Source organism: Anser brachyrhynchus, assembly GCF_964034855.1.
Source record: "Anser brachyrhynchus genome assembly, chromosome: 2".
Lineage (NCBI taxonomy): Eukaryota > Metazoa > Chordata > Aves > Anseriformes > Anatidae > Anser > Anser brachyrhynchus.
Genome location: NC_137695.1, coordinates 156,549,145 through 156,567,597, shown reverse-complemented (window position 1 = coordinate 156,567,597; position 18,453 = coordinate 156,549,145). Strand labels below are relative to the sequence as shown.

The following is an 18,453-nucleotide window of genomic DNA, read 5'->3' as shown; positions in this document are numbered from 1 at the left end:
ATGTAGTTGTCTACCTGTGCAGTAGATGTCTAAATTCTTCTGTAGTCAGCAGATACCTAGTCAGTCTAACGGGGACCTAGTAAATAGTCAATGGAGCAGTCAGTACTGTCATTTCAGCTCAACATAAGGTAGACAGATGCTGGAATGGCAGTTAAATAACTCACTACTGCCTGTTTTCATTAAATCTTTGTTGACTATAAAGGGAGCTTGGACACCTAGCACACACGTAGATACCTAGATTTATGCATATGAATCTTGAACTGAGGTCAGTCCTGAGATTTCTGTTATAATCACTGCAGAGAAATATGTGGCTCCTGAGAATAACTTAGTGACCTGTTTTAGATATCTAGGTGTAGATGAGGTGTACTGCACTTGGGAAGTGAAGATTTCTATTCATTGACTTTAAGGGGAGCCTAGATAGTGCTACCCACACGGTGAATGCATACCATGGCCGAGTGACTTGCAGACATCCTATTTTGGAGACTTTGGTACTGTCGCTTGCAATCTTAGCTGTAAGAAATGTAGATTTCTAAAGCAGTGTCATGTGAAAAATTGAAATTAACGTTTTGAAATAGAAACCCCTACGCTTGTTTGATTTAGAATGAAGGTTTAGCTGTGATTTTACTTTCTGTAAGCTATGCTATGAAACATGCTACATCCTTTGTCCTGGATTAGTTTAGCACCGTGGCAAAAGTGTCTTTCCCAGACTGGCTGAAAAAGCTGTAAAACTGTAAGAGAAGCTGGTAAGTTCCTTACTCTTCAGTAATTAAAGTTACAGCAGGTATTAAACCCCTAAAATCCCATGGTGTTCCAGCAGTGAGTGGCCTTCAGAAGGGTGCCTATGGGAAAGGTTTATTCTGTAAAAAAGACAATTTTAAAAAGACTTCCATTCATCAGTGTTTCTGTGGACGTTGTTAACTCCTTGTTGCCAGCAGACACAGAATTTAGATGCCATTGGTGTACTCTGGTTTTGGGACAGGGCTACACCAACTCCTCTCAAAAATGTTGTGGAGGAGGCCACCTATTTCTAAAGTTTCCACTACCTCAAGTGATGCAGGATGGACATGAAATTTCTTCAGCAAATGAAAGCAATGTTTAGGAGTTTGCGGCTATTTGAAGTAATATGGATTGCTCGTTCTTTTGTTTTTCTCAGTCCTGTGTGTACAACTCAGTTGTTTTGTCATATTTCCTTCAAATACAGGATGTGAGCAAGGAGATTGGAAGATCCTGTGACTGCGATGTCCTTGTAGCTATTGGAGCCTTGGATCTGGCCGCAACTCGGGAGTCACCGCGATTCACGTGGCCTGTGTGGAAAGGGAGCTGTGGTAGCCACCTGCCTTGCTGACTCTCCTGTCTTTTCGTTCCCCCTGCCAGGTTACGGACATGCTGCCCCAGGAACGGATGCAGGGAAGGCCTTTTGCATGTTCTACGCTGTCCTGGGGATCCCACTGACACTCGTCATGTTCCAGAGCTTGGGCGAGCGCATGAACACCTTCGTCAAGTACCTCTTGAAACGCATCAAAAAGTGCTGTGGGATGAGGAGCACTGAGGTCTCCATGGAAAACATGGTCACTGTGGGTTTCTTCTCCTGCATGGGGACACTCTGCATTGGAGCAGCAGCCTTTTCCCAGTATGAGGAATGGAGCTTTTTCCATGCTTACTATTACTGCTTTATAACATTGACTACGATAGGTTTTGGAGACTATGTGGCCCTGCAGACCAAAGGGGCCCTTCAAAAGAAGCCTCTCTACGTGGCTTTTAGCTTTATGTACATTCTAGTGGGGTTGACAGTCATTGGGGCATTTCTAAATCTGGTTGTTCTCAGGTTCTTAACCATGAACAGCGAGGACGAGAGGCGGGATGCCGAGGAACGGGCGTCCCTGGCAGGGAACCGCAACAGCATGATTATCCACATCCAAGAGGACTCCCAGCATGGTCGGCCGCGGTACAAGGCCGAAGTAACAGACCTTCAGTCAGTTTGCTCCTGCATGTGTTACAGGTCCCACGAGTACACCAGCCGGGTGGTGTCCCACCAAAATTCGTTCAGCTCGAAGCTGAACCCCCAGTACTTTCACTCCATCTCTTACAAGATAGAGGAGATCTCGCCAAGCACATTAAAAAACAGCCTTTTCCCATCTCCTGTCAGCTCCATCTCACCTGGGTTGCACAGCTTTACAGATAACCACAGGCTGATGAGAAGGCGAAAGTCCATTTAAAGTGATTTGTCTTCTTTTGCTTTCCTTGTTTTCCCCAGTTCTTCTCTGTTGTTTTGTTTTGTTGTGTTTTTTTTTTGTTTGTTTTGTTGTTTTCCTTGAGTGAGACGGAGCGAGGCCGAAGGGAGTAGAGAAAGCCAGTCCTCCTCTGAGACTCAGCTCTTGAGCATGAAGCATGGATTATTACTGTTCCAGCAAAGTATGCCTTACATTACCCCCTCGGTGGATGTCAGAGGATTCAAGGTGACGTGAAGTTGGTACCAAATCCAAAGTTGCACACACAGCTGGGAGCCTTCATGTGCCACTGGCACTCCTGACCTAATAAACTATTTTCCTCACGAGCAGGTTGCAGCGTGCGTGCTTGCGTGCGTGTTGGGTGCGTGTGGGTGGGTGTGTGCGCGTGCAATTCCACAACTAGTGCCATGTGACAAAATTAAAGCATCAGGTATTATTTTTTTTTCCCTTGAGGCAATTGTGTTCCAGCCTGCTTTTAACTTTTTAGATTGCTTCCAAAAAGAACGGGGAGGTGGGGAGGGGAGCCAATTTGTTTCCTTTTTTTGCCAAGACAAGCATGCGCCATAAGCAGTCAATATACCAGGTGTATCATGATAACTTTTTTTAATGCTAGGTTTTAGATTGTATTAACATTACAAAAAGGCAGGAAACGATGGATCATTTTAGCTTGCCAGTTCAAAATTTAAAAGAAATAAAATAAAGCATGCACTTTGTAAAACTGGTATGCATAATAAAAACACAAGAAAAACTAGCAATGGAATTAATAATCAAAAGCAAGTAATCCTGTTGATTTAGCTATATTTACTTTCATCATTTGAAACTGTTCCAACAATTTGCAAGTGGAATTTTTTTTTAAGAGCAATTGGGAGAATTGTTGGAACTAGAGAGTGTATTTTGTTGTTTTTATTTTATTTATAAAAATATTATTATTATTTTATTATTATTTTATTGTGCAGCAATTATCTGCATGAATAGGAATTATATTTTTTTTTGAATGCTTGGATTAGGATGGGTATAAATAGGTGGATGTATATTTTTTCTTATATAATAGTGACAGGGCATTCCTTGTTTTAAATAAAAAAAAATAAAGATGATTGTCTCTAAATGCTTTTGATTTGTAAATAATGGAAAGCCTTTGTTGGTCTCAGGAAGAATTCAAGGGACAGTATCTTGTGTTTGGCTCACTGGGAACTTGTGAGATTAGATGATATTGCTTTTTTGCTAGGCAGAAAGGCAAAATGCATTTCGCAGTAATGGTCAAAAGCAGTTTTACTCCAGTGTTTAGAGGGTAACATTGGGAGTGATTGCATTGGCAAGCTGTAGTAGACAATGCTGAGACCAAGTTGTAGAGTTGTTCCTTGGAAATTGTCCTTTGCTCGGTTGTTCATCCGGACCAAACAGACTTTACAGAACCAAATTAGAGGCCTAATCCAGCTCCCTTTTAAGACAATAGGAATTTGCAATGATTACATGAGATTTAGTGCTTTGGGAGATTTATCTTTGATTTGACGGGGGTAGGACTGGGAGTTTTGTAAACCTGCACCATTGTCTCTGATTTAATCCTATCTTTTAAATTGCCTTCCATGTTAATTCACCATACAAAACCTATCTTTATTTGGCACTAGTCACTTCCTGCTGATTCTACCATTTTGTGCTTTCATTGTAAAAGCAATAATCCTCCTTTTTTAATGTATATTTTTGAGTAGATGGTCTGTTTTCACATAAACCCCAGCTCTAAGCTCTGTGTGCTGATGGATGTTGATATACTATCAAAGAGGCATCTATTAAGAGCATCAATAGGGAGAAAGAAGGAATGTCCTTCCTTCTCTGTTCTCCCTGACTTTAAATTACTAGCTATATCAAATATCTTCATGTTCTCCCTAATTTTGATATTTGTATTTCAACGAGTAAATGAAAAGCAAGGATCCATAACTTTGACTTCCCTATGCAACTTCTTTTTGGATTTTAAATTGCTGTGGCATGCAAAACTCCGTTAAAATGAGTGAAAAATTAACTTGTAATTCTTAATGAGGATAGATGAGATGGACTTTTCCAGCCTAATATGTGGGTGTAACATCCTTCAGCATAGTTGGAGAGCAAGCTGGGTGCATTAACGATGTGCTGCTGTTACCATATCCTAAGGCAAATGCTGATGGCAAAACTGTTGAAGCAAGCATACATAGAAAAGCAGTTTCAGGAGGTATTAAACAACCCCTGTGAAAGCTACCTAGAAACTGATTTCTGGAGGGTGGCCCATAGGGTTCACCGTGGTGTCAAAATTCACTTTCATAGTGCTATTGCTGATGGCATCCCAGGACTGCAAATAATTGTAGGGTTTTTTTCCTGCTAAGGAGATAAGAAAAAATATGTACATGTCTGTATCATGTACAAGTGCTGAGTATATTTGACACTGGGGTAAAGCAGAAAAAATCTGGGATTTTGCAGATTTCAGGAGGGTGAAATTCTATCTGCCTGTTAAAAATGAACTTTTGTAACAGGACTTTGAGTCAAAACTTTGAACAGTTTTGTGAAAAACAAAGTTGCATTTTAAAAAGCATTGGTTAGCTTTTTTTTTTTTTTAAGAAAAGAGGAAAATTCTATTTCTGCTGCATATAAAATAATTTTGAATGTTCTATAAATCTTGATGAACTCCAGAAATTAAAAGCTGTTACATGTTCTAGTTGATTTGTTACTTAATTTCCCCTCTGGAACCATAAATGAAGTTAAACAAAGGGTAAATTTTAGCACAGGGGGTATTTTAACTGGGGGAGCAACTTACCTAGGGGGTCATAGGTTGTCTGCCACTTAATCTTTGCATTAAAACTCAATGGCTTTCTAAAAACTCTAGTTTAGCTTAGTCAAAGTTTATGGATTTGGTTGAAGAAATCTACATGTGTTGATATGATGGAGCCAGAGTAAATGTTTGTAGTGATACTTCTGAGTCTAAAGGATGTAGGGACTTTGTATGTTGGAAAGCATTTTGGAAAATATATCTGCCTTCCTTAGGATTTAGAAATATTTTTAATTTAATTTATTTTTACCTTCTGCCTGTAGAACTCACATTCTGTCCCGTCTATATTTTTGTTGCACATAAGATTTTAAATTGGCAAGACATTTCCTTTGCAGGCCTCCATATGCTTGTATGAGCTCCTGCAGGACTTTTGTTTGTGAGCAGCCACAAATACAAGAACTCTTGTGCGCACATATCAGTAAACCAAGCAAAATATGCTGAAAATGCTTCTCTCTTGTTGTTTTTGTGGTTCTTGACTGATGCACGAATATTGACTTGAGCTGTTTGTAACTGGAACATTCAGCATCCTGAAAGAGTAGCTTTTCTCCAAGGTTAACCTCAGCTTTTCACTAAAACATGTAAAATCAGCCGGTGAAAGTTGAGCTGATTTTTATCTGCTCCATCTCTGGCTACTTATTGCCCTACCAACTTTCTTCTTACAATGCCACTTTTCACGGCATATTTTCTTTAGTACATTACTATTTTATTCTACTTAAGATATTAGTTCTTTAAGAACGGCTTTTCTTGCTTTCTACTGACTCTTTCGAAATACAGCTATTTTCTTGAAATATTGAGATTGAAGCAGGTAGTAGTGGTGCCACTTATGACAATACATTCTAATATCCAAGACACCTAACCTATGTTTCCATAGCACAGAGACTTTTGCTATCACTTTGTGATGCACTCTCATTCCCCAGAGTCTCATTTCCCCTATTATTAAGCATTCGAAATAATAATAATAAATCAGATTAATCTATTTATGTCACACTAATGTGCTGTTCATCAAAACAACACAAATTTAGCTCCCTGCTGTCGACTTTGATTATATAACAACCCCATTATCCTATCATATTTCATATTATCATCAAAGGAAAAAATCAGTTTGATCAGTGAAGCACCAAAACAGCTTTGACTGAGCATGCTGTGATATGGAAACGAAAGAGGAAACAATAGAGCCATACAGGCACAACTCTTCTTGCTCTTCATTACTGCATAAGGAAAATCACCACTGATCTAACTGGGGCTGCTTTGCCAGAACTTTGTACATATTTGTGCTTTACAAGAATGAAGGGGACATCTTTGGAAGGGGTGTCTGGATGTTACATGATGATGTCTGGATGAAGGATTCCAAATAAATTCCTGGTTGTTAATGAATGGAGAAGATAGACAGTGATCCTCAGCAATAGACCTCAGTTTGTACTCCTCTGTAATAGCTTATTAGGACAACATGAACAACATTTTAAAAAATAAAATAAAAAGAGGGAAGTGACTAAGTTAATCTACTGTAATGTCTACTGTAATGTAGGTGGTTTCATTAGCTTCCTATGCTTCGATCGAAGAAATGCCAGGGAAATAATCAAGATTATTGCAAATTCAACTTGAGCAAGGTAATTTCATGTTTTCTCTGACAAATATGAAGGTTTTTGATGTGGAAAAAGGACTCATTTGTTGCTAAAAGCTTTAAAAAAAGCGGTCAGTGGAACCAGGATGGAGAAGGGAAATGTTCCGGAATGATTTGGTGTGTGCCGACCAGAGGGCAGGGGCTTGGGTGGAAGTAGCTTTCTGTTGAAGTTTATGTCCTCATTTAGCTTTATGTAATATTCCTGTTAATATTAGGATCCAATTAAGACAGTCATTTAAAATCTTTATGAGGAAGCCAGACCAGAGAGACGTGTTGGAGTGTGTCCATTACAGTAATGTTATGGACTTTTTAATGCATATTTCAACAAGACACTATTATTGACTGGAATATTGCACAAATTACAATGAGAATCACACCACTACTACTTTCATCAACTAGAAGTGCATAATGCTCACAGAATTCAAAAAGAAATATTGCCTTTCTAACCAGCCTGCCTGTCATCTAACTTTAATATCAAACTTTATTTTGGAAACTTCAGCAAGATAAACCGTATGAAAAGGATTAGACATCATAATGATGCACCAAAATAAAAATAAATAGAATAATGACATTGGACACAGAGAAATTGATTACAGATGGAAGGCACTCTGGGACTCTTACGCTAGTTAATCTGAGCTCAGAGACTGAATTATAGCCATGAAAACTGATGGGAGCCTTTGCCAAAATGCAGTTTGCAATTATTTAAGATGTAGATAATGAACATGGCAGAAGAACTTTCACCCAAGTAGTAGCAAGGCAAAAAAAATAAAATGTTCTCAACAGGAAGAGTACTTAATGTTATTTCCAGCTGAAATCACAGTGAGGTGATACTGAAGACTGTAGAGCTTTTATCTGGGTAGAATTAGTCTGGGAGATGCTCTCTGCTCAGATATGGTTTATGCTTAGCCTTATTAGCCTGAGCATTATCAAGTTATCAACAATTGATAACTGTTGATAACTGTCAACAATTATCTTGTTGACACCTCACCACACCTGTTACCCATATCTGAGCGTGTCAGGAACTGGAGAGCTGATGTGCTGCTTTGGGTGATCACAGAGAAGTGTTCAGGACAATGAAATTGGGCTCTGTGGAGGTGTCTTCACTCCTGCACACCCCTTGGAGATATATTTGATTTAAAGGTGTTGTGCAGTCCTGCACTGACAGTATTTCAGTGGTTACTGCTGATGAGATTCATGGTGCTCTTGATTCTCCAGTTAAGTTTTTGCTGTTGTCTTTGTTGAAACCAAGATATTATTCAGCCAGCCCATCGTGAGCAGTGCTGATCCCTGTGATATATTTTGCTAGTGATGCTATTTTGTTATACTGGTGCTCCTAAGCGCAAGAAGGGCTCAGTGGGATGTAAGCAGACTCTTTGCTACTCTAGAGTCTGTAGTGGCAGAACCTTCTCTGAAGCTAGCAGAAGCTGTACAAAAGCTAAACTTATTCAGACTGGCCCTAAGTCTTTAATTTCTTTGGAAAATTTTCAGTGATTGTTCTCAGTTTTTGCTTTTCCCCTAAGGGGCTTCTGCAACCCTTCTGATTGATTCTCAGTCAAACAGTATTGTTCTTTGCACAAATTTCCAAGTCATGTACATGTACACAGCGGTATTCCTTTGGGGGAAAGTCCAACACGAAGCTTTAAATTAAGGAGCTTTCAGCATTTGCATCTTCTTTACACTGGGAGCTCCACAAAGTTACTCCTTGTGCACACTGGAGAATGCAGACATGGTAAATGCATGATGATTGGGTTTGCTCATGTCCTTGGTGGATGTTGTAGCTGCTGACCTGACCTTTGCTGGACTATCCTCTGAAGTTGGTGGCTTTATATTGCCGTGAAATGGTAAACTACAGAGAAATCAAAGTGCTTAGGGGTAATTTTTTCTCATGCACTTTTCCAGTATGGTAACCTAGCTGATTTGGGTGCAATACAATGAGTCCAGATTTACACACCACTGAAATTAGAATGTGAGCCTTTATTTAACTCTTAAGATATGATATATGTATCTTCAACTAGTGCTTGCTGTGAACAATTTTTCCTAAACTTAACGGTGAGAGTAGAAAGACCTGAAGACAGCAGTCAACATGTATAACTTCTGTGACTGTGTTTTCCTTTATGGAATCCAGGCAACCAAAGCTGCCTGCTAATTTTAGGCTGGAAATATTATCTCTGGGGCCTTCAGCCTTCAATTTTCTCTCCTTTTGTGAATATTGCAATTAAGAAATATCCCAGAGCCTTCCCTCACCTTACTTTCTGACCATGTAAGGATTGCTGCCATATATTAATACAACACATCTGAAGGAAAGAAAAGAAAAAAGAGAGAAAAGAGAGATTAATGCCGCAATTTTATTGGTAATTAATATTCACAGTTCCAAGCTCTGTCATGTTTTAGTTCACTTTGAGAAATGCAGAGCAAACAGCAGCATGATAACATTTATCATAGCTGGCTAATTCACAAGTGAAGCTAGCAAATATAATAATTGAAACTATGCTCTATAATGCATCTTCCTCATGCATGAGTTCTGATACCACTAGCCTGGCTTTGATTCATCGTTTATCTGGTCTGTGGAACAGCTTGCAGTAATTGCTCTATCCAGAGCACTACACTTGAGGCTAGAAGAAAGATCCATTGCACAGACAGTGGCCCTCCGGCTTTCTCCATACGCCCTCCCCGTTCTCTACCCAGACATTAACTCATTAGCTTGCCATTTCGTAAACGTATGCTCAAACCCAAGATCACCACATTCTGTACTTTCCCCTATCATGTATTAATGAAAAGCATTATGCTACAGAACTGCACCCTGGGGAAGGAAATGTTCCACTCTAATTACTACTGACAAAAGAAATCTACAGATTGATTAAAAACAATATGCGGGGAATCAAATAGGAAACATAAAGCGCACAAACCTGCATGGGTGAAATCTACTTGTACCCTAACTGGGATGCAACGTACTGGCCTGGGAGGAGAATTTGGGAGTTTGTCTGGGGGAAGGCCTGGGCACTAGCAGAAAGCACAGATGATTTGAGCATGCAAAGAGACACAGTGGTTTACTCATTGTCTGTAGATCACTGGTAAGGTCTGTGGTGTGGTTTCAAATTAAGGACAAGCCATGGGTCTTCTGGGTGTAGCCTGTTTGCTATCCATCTGCCATCATCCTCCCAGGCAGGAGTCGCAGGAGATGTGGGAAGGATGAAGCATAACAGGGTCATGGTGGAGTGGATTGTCATTAGTGAGACCACATTACTGATGTTGATGTTGAACAGGGAGCAGTGAAAATTGTGTCTTCTAGAGCCTCTTCCCTCTCCTGTTCCTGGAAGAGATCAATTGCACCATCCTCCCTATTGCCTGTGGCAAATCTGTACTGCTCAGAAAGGCTTGGACTGGGGTCTCCTTGCCCATCTGTGATATTATATCCCAGAGCTGTTTTGTAGAAATGTGTGGGAAATGCTAAGCTGCTCCAGCTGGGTTTGGGAGGTCATGGTACAGCAAAGAAGCCTTTTTGTATTGACTGTGTTTGGACAGTTCCTTCGTGTCCAAACATAATCAAAATTGACCTTTAGAGAAATAATGGTAATTCCTTACTGCTCTCTTTCTCTCCCTACAGCACTGGTATGCAGCTCCTTAATCATAATTATTGTTAAGACGCTAATTAATTTGATAACACTATTTAATTAGATTAGCTGAAGTACAGTGTGTAAAGGATTTTGGCCTCCCAGAGTCTGAAATCTGAAGTCTACAAAATGATTTCCAAAAGGCCTGCTTAGTAGTGGCACTGCTGACACGGAGGTCATGCCACGTTGTCCTACTGACAAACATCATCTTGGCATGTTGACTGGAAGTATCTGGGAAAAGGATTTTAGCTCAGATCTAATATATGGAGTTAGGCCCTCAGTTCCCACTGAACTAAATAGGTGCTTAAATGTCTTTGAGCTTGATTTTTGTCTTGTAGAGAAAAGAACCAGTGGTGTGTCTTAGAGAGATGGCATGACCCAGGTGGGCTGTAAGGGGCTGTATTTCAGGATGGAGCATGGTTCTGGTACCCTTTGGAGCACGGCCAAAGGGTCTCGGCTGTGCTGTCTGGGAAGGATTATGCTTTGAAGAGAGAGCCCAAAGTTGGCAGCAAGGCAGGGAAGAGCACAGGGATGGGTTTCTGGATGTATGTGCAAACACGTCTGGACCACCAGCGGAATGGAGAAGGTACAGCTGAGCTTCTCCATCGCAAGCTGGATTGATGAGGGAGCTGATGCTATGGCATATCCTTCTCCCAACCCCTGTCTGAGCAAGGTTACAGAAAGCAGAGTAACAGAGTCGATTTCTGCCTGTTCGCTGGGTGAGGGTGAAGAAGGACAGGATTCATTTCTAGCTTACACACTGGGCAAGAGCTCAGAGCAGCATTCTTCTTGGAAACCAAGACTAGGGCCATCTGCCTTTCTTTTATAAAATATGAATAATACTGCTTACCCCCTTCACAGGTGAGTTGCAAAGATTTATAAGCAAGGGTCTGTCTAGGACCGTGAAACTAGTGCATGGTGGGTTTTATTGTTTTGTGTTCAACTTAGAAAAATGTGTTGCAACATTCTGTAAACGGGGGGAAAAATAACACTCAAGCAATCTGTACTTTGAAAAATAGGAGGAGGCATCTTTTAATCTTTTTTTTTTTTTTTTTCCTCCTTGTTTGAGCTTGGATTTCAATAAATGACTCAGAGCAGTCATTTGTATAGGTATAATGTGACTTCTCTTGAGGCACTACACCTGTTAGAGGAAATGAAATCAAATCTTCTCAACGTCACTAAGAAGCCAGAGTTTCTGTTGTGTTGGTGGCAGAGCTTTCAGATAGCTCCGTAGCCATTTCTTCTAGTGTTTCCTCTAAGGGATTTAGTACACTTCTTTGATCTCTCTGATTTGTTCTTCCGAGAGCCCTTTCTGAACAGTGACGTGGGCACATCTCATATCTTCTCTTTGCAAGTCATCCAAATGGGTCTGTTGGGCAGCTTACAGCTATTCATTGTGATCAGGGCTACTGGAACATTCTTCTGGTTGCCCTGGGAAGCTGCAGTTTTGCCAAAGGATTCGCTAAGGGAACAGAGGATTGAAGACATATATGTGAGATCCTTTTAAAAATGCCCAGTTAGTTGTGATTTCTTTTTTGTTTTCACTGGACACTCCTTTCACATTCTTCGGCATCTCAGCCCCAGTTGTTTTTTAGTGACATCTCTTTCCATGTGCCTACTCTTTTCGTTGTAGAATTCCTGTCACATATATTTTCTAGCAAAGATGGTTATCACACTGCTCCTTCTTAGCATATCTTTTCACTTCCATACTGCAGTCAGAGGCAGCAGTGGGAAATTTCATTGTTGATACTGTGCTGTTTCTATTCTCCTATGAAGATTAGAGCTACGGAGTCTGGTGTGGTCACCACTTGCTGGTATGCTCAACACAACTCAGTGATCTCCTCTTGCCAGTTTACCTCCTTTTTGACTGTTCAGCTGAATTTACATTGTGTCATATAATTTCTGTGTAAGTTGTCAGTGCAGGAATATTATGCAGATACTGGAGGATATGTACGCTGACTGCATAACAAGATGGAGATCCAAATGTCCAAGTTACAAGAGGGTTGAGACTCGGCTGCTCTAGCAGTAGGCTTTATTAAGTCATTTCCTCGGTACCACTCTGGGAACCTCTCTTTTAGTCTTTACTATTAACAAATTTGGTTAGTCCACCCAAAGTTAGTTTGGGTGTCAGTACTCTTGGGTTGAACCCTGTATGAAAAAAGAACTAGTATACGTTCCAGAAAGAGTCCTGTCTACTACTAACCTTTTTAACAAGCTAATAAGCAGAAACGATGAGAGACTGTATCATTTTTTACAATGCAAACCTAATCTGTATTTCTTTTACAGAATGTAAATTTCTTATAATATGCTCTACAACCAATAATCCAGCTGTTACTTTTCTGCAAGGTCAGGAGTGAACTGTGGAAGGAAAAAAATGTTTTCTTTTTCCTCTTCCCTTGACTTGTTAAGATTTGTGTGGCTGTTTGTTGCCATTGAGGAGTATTGACTAAAACTTCTGATCCTAGTGATATAATGGCAAAGGAAATTATTTGGAGCTGGATAGGTCAATGGGGAATGGGAGGGGGGCTTAAAAGTTGTTTCCAGTAGGCCAAAAGAATGTGGATACTGTCTCTTCAAGGTGCAATTTCTTCAACAAACTGTTCATCTATGAGAAACAGGGACAAAAGTGTTCAATTTGGGACCTAAGGAGTTTATATGGAAATTCTTGGATTTCTTCCAAACACACATACATGTTGAAATTAAATTGTGATTCCTACTTTGGAGACTGAGCCTTCCTGCTCAGACAGAAGCGTGTGTGTATGTGTGTGTTTGTGAGTGTGTGTTGATGCTATGTCTCTTTTGGATCTCTTGACACTTTTTGGTGCATTTTTGTACTTCTTTGAATGTGCATATGCGGACTTACCGATGGTATATTGACGGCATTCTAAAGGCCCTCAACAGCCTGAGATAGAGCAAAACACTCCAAATTTCTGTCCTGGTGATACATTTTCTGTGCAGCACACAGATCATTAGGAGCGTGGTCTTCTAGAAAGAGGAGCACTTTGGCTGCTTGGCTGTGGACTGCACTGAGAATTTACCTCCTGGAAGCAGTTTTCTCTGCTCATTTCAGACCTCTAACTTCAATACAGTTGTTGAGCTGGTCCTAGCAAAGGAGAAAGAGCAGGTCATAAGCATCAAGATGTGATTTGTTAAATCAGTGATAACTTGATTACAGAGAACCAAATTAAAGACGTTTTTGTGTTTTCATTTCTTTTTCTGGCCTTCTCCATAACGGGAGAGGATGCCTTCACACATGGCCTTAGAATGCCGTACTGGAGTTAGAATGCAACAACAGTCAAATGAAAATAAGATGTATTGCAGCTTATATAAAGAATGAAAACTGTATCACACAAATGTTTACAAGTCCAAGTAGACAGCGAACCCCTGTACAATATGTAATTTATGCAAGGGATTGCATCTTTCTTTTGTAATGAATGCACTAAGCAACCCTGTATATATTTTACAATGTCTTTACAGAGAAAAAAAAAAAAGAATCATTTACTGTAGTGTTGTAAAATAATGCACTTTTCTAATTTTTTCATTAAAAATCCTATGGCACGTTTTCAAATGTATATTGTTTCTTTTATATTGAATGTGGAAATGTTAACCTCCTGTAAAATTGCACTACAGAAGTAAAATCCACTGATGGAACCTATTTTGTTAAAGAAAAGTCCCTTGACAACCAACAGATGTTTATGATTATACAATATGTATGTGTGTGCATATATGTGCATATAGTGTATATATAATGTGTATATATGTATATGCACACACACACATATCTAGTGCTATGTGTATATATATAAAATGATATAGGTCCAGATTTATATATGATTGTATTAATATAATATCTATAGATTGATAGATATATAGATATGTATATATATTCATACATACACACAAGAATCACAATGTACAAACCCAGAAAGGATTACTCATTAAATTTAAGGGGGTTGGGGGAAGAAAGATGTCATATACAGAAGATATTTTGCATTGCAATAAAAGCTTTTTTGACAAAAGTACGTGCAGAGTGAAGTATGAACCTTCATCGAATATCCAACTGTGCTGTGCCCAAAAGATTACAGTGCAGAATGAACAAAAGGAAAGTGCTTAAGGAAGCACTTGTAAGACCAGTGTCAGTGTATGTTGGACTGGAACTAGCTGTTGAAAATCCACCTCATCTTTGTGGAGCTTAAAGGAAAGATCCTGGGATACAAAAGTCAACGGTGCAGTTTCCCCTGACGTGGACAGACCAAAGTTGCACTCAAAGTTATTAATCTAATGCTTCCTAGAAAAGGATGAGAAGTGAGTCTCAGTGCTGATTTTAGATGGCGCCTGTCGCTGTGTGGCACTGCCATGATTTCTCATTTGGCATGGAGCTTTGGGCAACTTTTACTGTTGTTCCCATCCAGGTAAGTCTCAAGTGATGTCAGGTACAGGACATCACATTGTCCTTATGTTGTGATTTTTGCCCACTGCAGCTCAAGGAAGAATTTTAAGTTTCCAGAGCTAATATTTCACATTTAATAAAAATCTTACCACCAGCAGGAATGATCCATTCTTACTCTTCTTCTTCTTTTTCTTCTCCTTTTTTTCTTTTTTTTTTTGCTTTTGTTTTCCTTTTTTTTTTTTTTTTTTTGTCTTGACGATATTATGGCCAAAAGCTGATCCAAACAGTTCAGTAACAAATGCTGCAGGTTTTATGTCACCTTCCAGCTGCCTCAGTGAAATAAAATGTCCATATGAGCAGTGAGCATATTTAACCATCAAAACAACTGGTTGAACTGAATTTGCCATGGCATGCAGTGATAGAACAGAAACTAACTACCTTGTGCTCTCTCACGGGAAGAAACCACTGCCTTGATGCAGAAAGTACTTGGTAGAAGTCACTGGTCTGTATTACACAGAGGGTGAGACTAAGTGGTCATCATAGCCTTAATCTGTAGACTAGATGGTCATAATTGCCTTCATCTGTTCTTGCTGTGTATGAGGCTCACTTAGAAATGAATAAACAGGGCCAACATATCCTGTGGGATGGTACACAGTTTTATAAAAGTGCTGGCCTATGTTAAAGCAACAATGAAAAATGTTCATAAAGACTTCATTTTGTGATGGTGAAGATGAGTTCCCATGGCACAGAAAGGAGAACAACCACTTTAACAATAGAGATAAATATAACTGAGCAATTGCACATGCATTTTCTGTGCTGCATCAGATAACATCTCTGTTAGCAATTAGGATCAACAACTTTGTTTTCGGAGTGGTATTTGCCAGCATATTCTATCATCTCAATTTATCCAACATACAAAGACAAGCCAAAGAGTTGTTGAACCCCGTCCACCCCTTTTGCAAGAAAAAAAAAAGCCTTTTAGAGTAATTAATTGAGCAATCAATAATATAGACTTGAAGACCACATTTTAAAAGGGACCCAGGTAATGCAGAGGCATGTACAGGAGAATTTGAAGAAGAGCTTGTGCACTGAGCTTTTCTTAAAAAAACAGAGGAAAGTTAGATATGTGGAAAAAAAATATCTGGGAAAAAAAAAAAGTAAAAATAAAAACTTGCAGAAAAGTAAGCCAGATATTTCATCTATAGGCATATAAATATCTTTATAAATCTAAATCAAAGTCACAGATGCTTGATTGCTCAAGGTATTGCTGTTGCCATGTGCCTAGGTCCTGTCTCAGAGGAGGAAAGAAATTAAGCATCCTGCAGCAAAATGCAAGAGTCTGCTCAGTACACATCAACTGGTTGACAGCAAACAAAATATTTCAGTCGCTGGAAATGCGTTTGTGTCTGTAACCATGCTGTGACCAAATCACTGCATCTTTCTTACCTAAGGCAATGTCTTCAGTTCAGTTTGCCCGTTGTAAAAGCAGTGACTTTTGAAAGGGGACAAATGAGGGAATTGTACTGGAAGTGTACAAAATAATGAGCAGTACAAAAAAGGTAAATGAGCTCTTCCCTGTTGTGCTTTCTCACTCTCCCAGGACAAAGCAATACCCAATTAAGCAGAAACCAAAACATTTATACCTAGGAGAAGGAAATATTTTTAGTTCCGTTATATTTATATAAAGTTGTTTTTTTTTTTTTTTTTTTTTTTTAGGAAAAAAAGAAAGCTACATTTCTAGGATCTTCAGAGACACAAAACAAAACAAAACCAACAACTGTTATTTGATTACACAAGGCATAAAATAAAAGCTCTGGAAGACCTGCAGTCAGTGTTTCAGCTGAAGTTTAGCCACTGAAGGAGGTATAAAAGATCAGTTGCTGCTTATATTCGGACAAACCTTGGATCCAGCATTTTACTGCTGGAAAATTTTGCCTGTTGAAGGAAAGGAAGAAAATGTTCCCATAGATGAAGTCAATGTACTATGCCACACAGTGACTATTAATGGAAACTCTTGGCTTTAATACTTGATACAGATTCAGACAAGCTGCCCTTTCTTAGCATTACGGTTATGTGTTCCAGCTCTGGCTGGACTGGGAGTGTGTCGCTTGGTTTCTAAGACAGCGACAATGTTAGGGATAGAAACTACTGACCTATACAACCTCAGACTATATGGACTCTACCTGGAGGTGAATATTCTCCTTCTGTCTCCAATTTGAGGTTGAGAAGGAAAAAAGCAAAAAAAACAAATCAACAACAAAACCTGCAATAACCACATTGCTTCTACATCTCTCATAAACTAATACTCCCATGTCACAACAGATTTTAGTTTCACACTAGAATTTCAGGTCATATGAATTAATTTGGTATTTCTGAAGGGAACAGTTATCCATGGCTGTGACATTAGACTTAGGCCTGAAGAAAAGGAGGGCATATGATACGTCTTGATCATAGGGAATTTTAGAGCTGGCCCATAGTCTGTCCCCACTTTGCATTCTTCTGCTGTAGAGGACCTGTGAAAAGGGAGGTACAAGATTCCTGTGTCAGAGGGCAGGAACAGCATCTTCTCAAAGTGTGTCAATGGCATGGTCAGCTTAATCTAGTGTCCTTCTCTAGAAATAAAGCCATCAGCTGACTTGTCAAGCAAGGAAGAACAGTCAACACTATCCATCCTCTGGTGCCCTGTGTAGCACAGTGCAAAGAAACAGCTTTTATCTTGCATTTCATTGTTGTAGTGTCTGATGAGTGTTACCAGCTGCATTTTGAACACTAGGATGCAGACACAAACTGCAAGATGCTGACACATCTGTGGAGATATAGAACAGAGGTTTGCTGTGTTGTCCACAGAACTGAGAGGAAAGGAGGCCAACTTGCAATATGAGTGATCTCGATCTCAGACTATGAGTTATGCCTCTTGATGATGCTCACATTTACCCTATTGTTGTGCTTTCTTTTCAGAATTTCTGCATTATAAAACATAAGAAATTTCATGTATAAAAAGAGAAGATGCTAAAATATTCAGACAATGATTTCTTTGAGAATGCTGTCATTTTCTCTTTCTTTGAAGACATGGGTTGAAGTAATTTTCCCAAGAGAGAGCAAGAATGCAACCTCCTTCCATTCTATACTTGCTTTGCCATTGTAAAACACTGAATGTGCAGTATGAATTCTGATACGCAGTTCATGAGCTCTGACTCTTATGGTCTGGACTCTGAATTTAAGTGTAAATCTGAAATCAGTTCACTGAATTTATATTGCTGTAAATGAGAAGAATATTGGGGCTGTTGGGTTAAATTAATCTGCATTTTGGTGCAAGAGTCTGTGCGATGGTATGAAGCAAACTGCTAGGTGGTGCTATGAAAACTAACATCACTAAGATAGGACTCAGTTGAATGCAGATGTGGTGAAAAAGAAAGAAGCTAGAGCAGCAATTAAGATAAACTGAATTACTTAACTAGTAAGAAATAATAAAACAGAGTTTACCTCATTTTTAGCACTCTGCTAAGCAGTTTAATATAGGTTGGCTCATTTAAGCCAACTCAGCAAACTGGTGCAAATGATACCACCCTGCTAGTTCTATTTGTATGGTGTTCCTGATGGAGCTATTCACGCTGACCAGGTATATCCCAGCACTGTTCACATCACCGAAGGTCTGATTCTGCTATCCTTGGCTCTGATTTCATGCTTATGGTACACTTCTCTTCCTAATGCTAACACAATTTGCCTATTTCTTTTTCCTTCCCAAGATGCCTCCAGAAATGACTTTTCCATTCATATTTTAAATTTGCCTGCCCAGAAGATGTGGTCACCAA

The 18,453-nt window shown here is 39.4% G+C and overlaps 1 protein-coding gene across 1 annotated transcript in view; it reads left to right on the top strand.

The window, feature by feature from the left end:
- KCNK9 (potassium two pore domain channel subfamily K member 9) overlaps positions 1–15,985 on the top strand; it is a 106,051-nt gene extending 90,066 nt beyond the window's left edge. Inside the window, exon 2 of the mRNA XM_080582121.1 lies at positions 1,375–15,985. Within this exon, the coding sequence (XP_080438247.1) occupies positions 1,375–2,216 (842 nt within the window). The 3' untranslated portion in view covers positions 2,217–15,985. The remainder of the gene's footprint in view (positions 1–1,374) is intronic.
- The last annotated feature ends 2,468 nt before the right edge of the window (positions 15,986–18,453 follow it).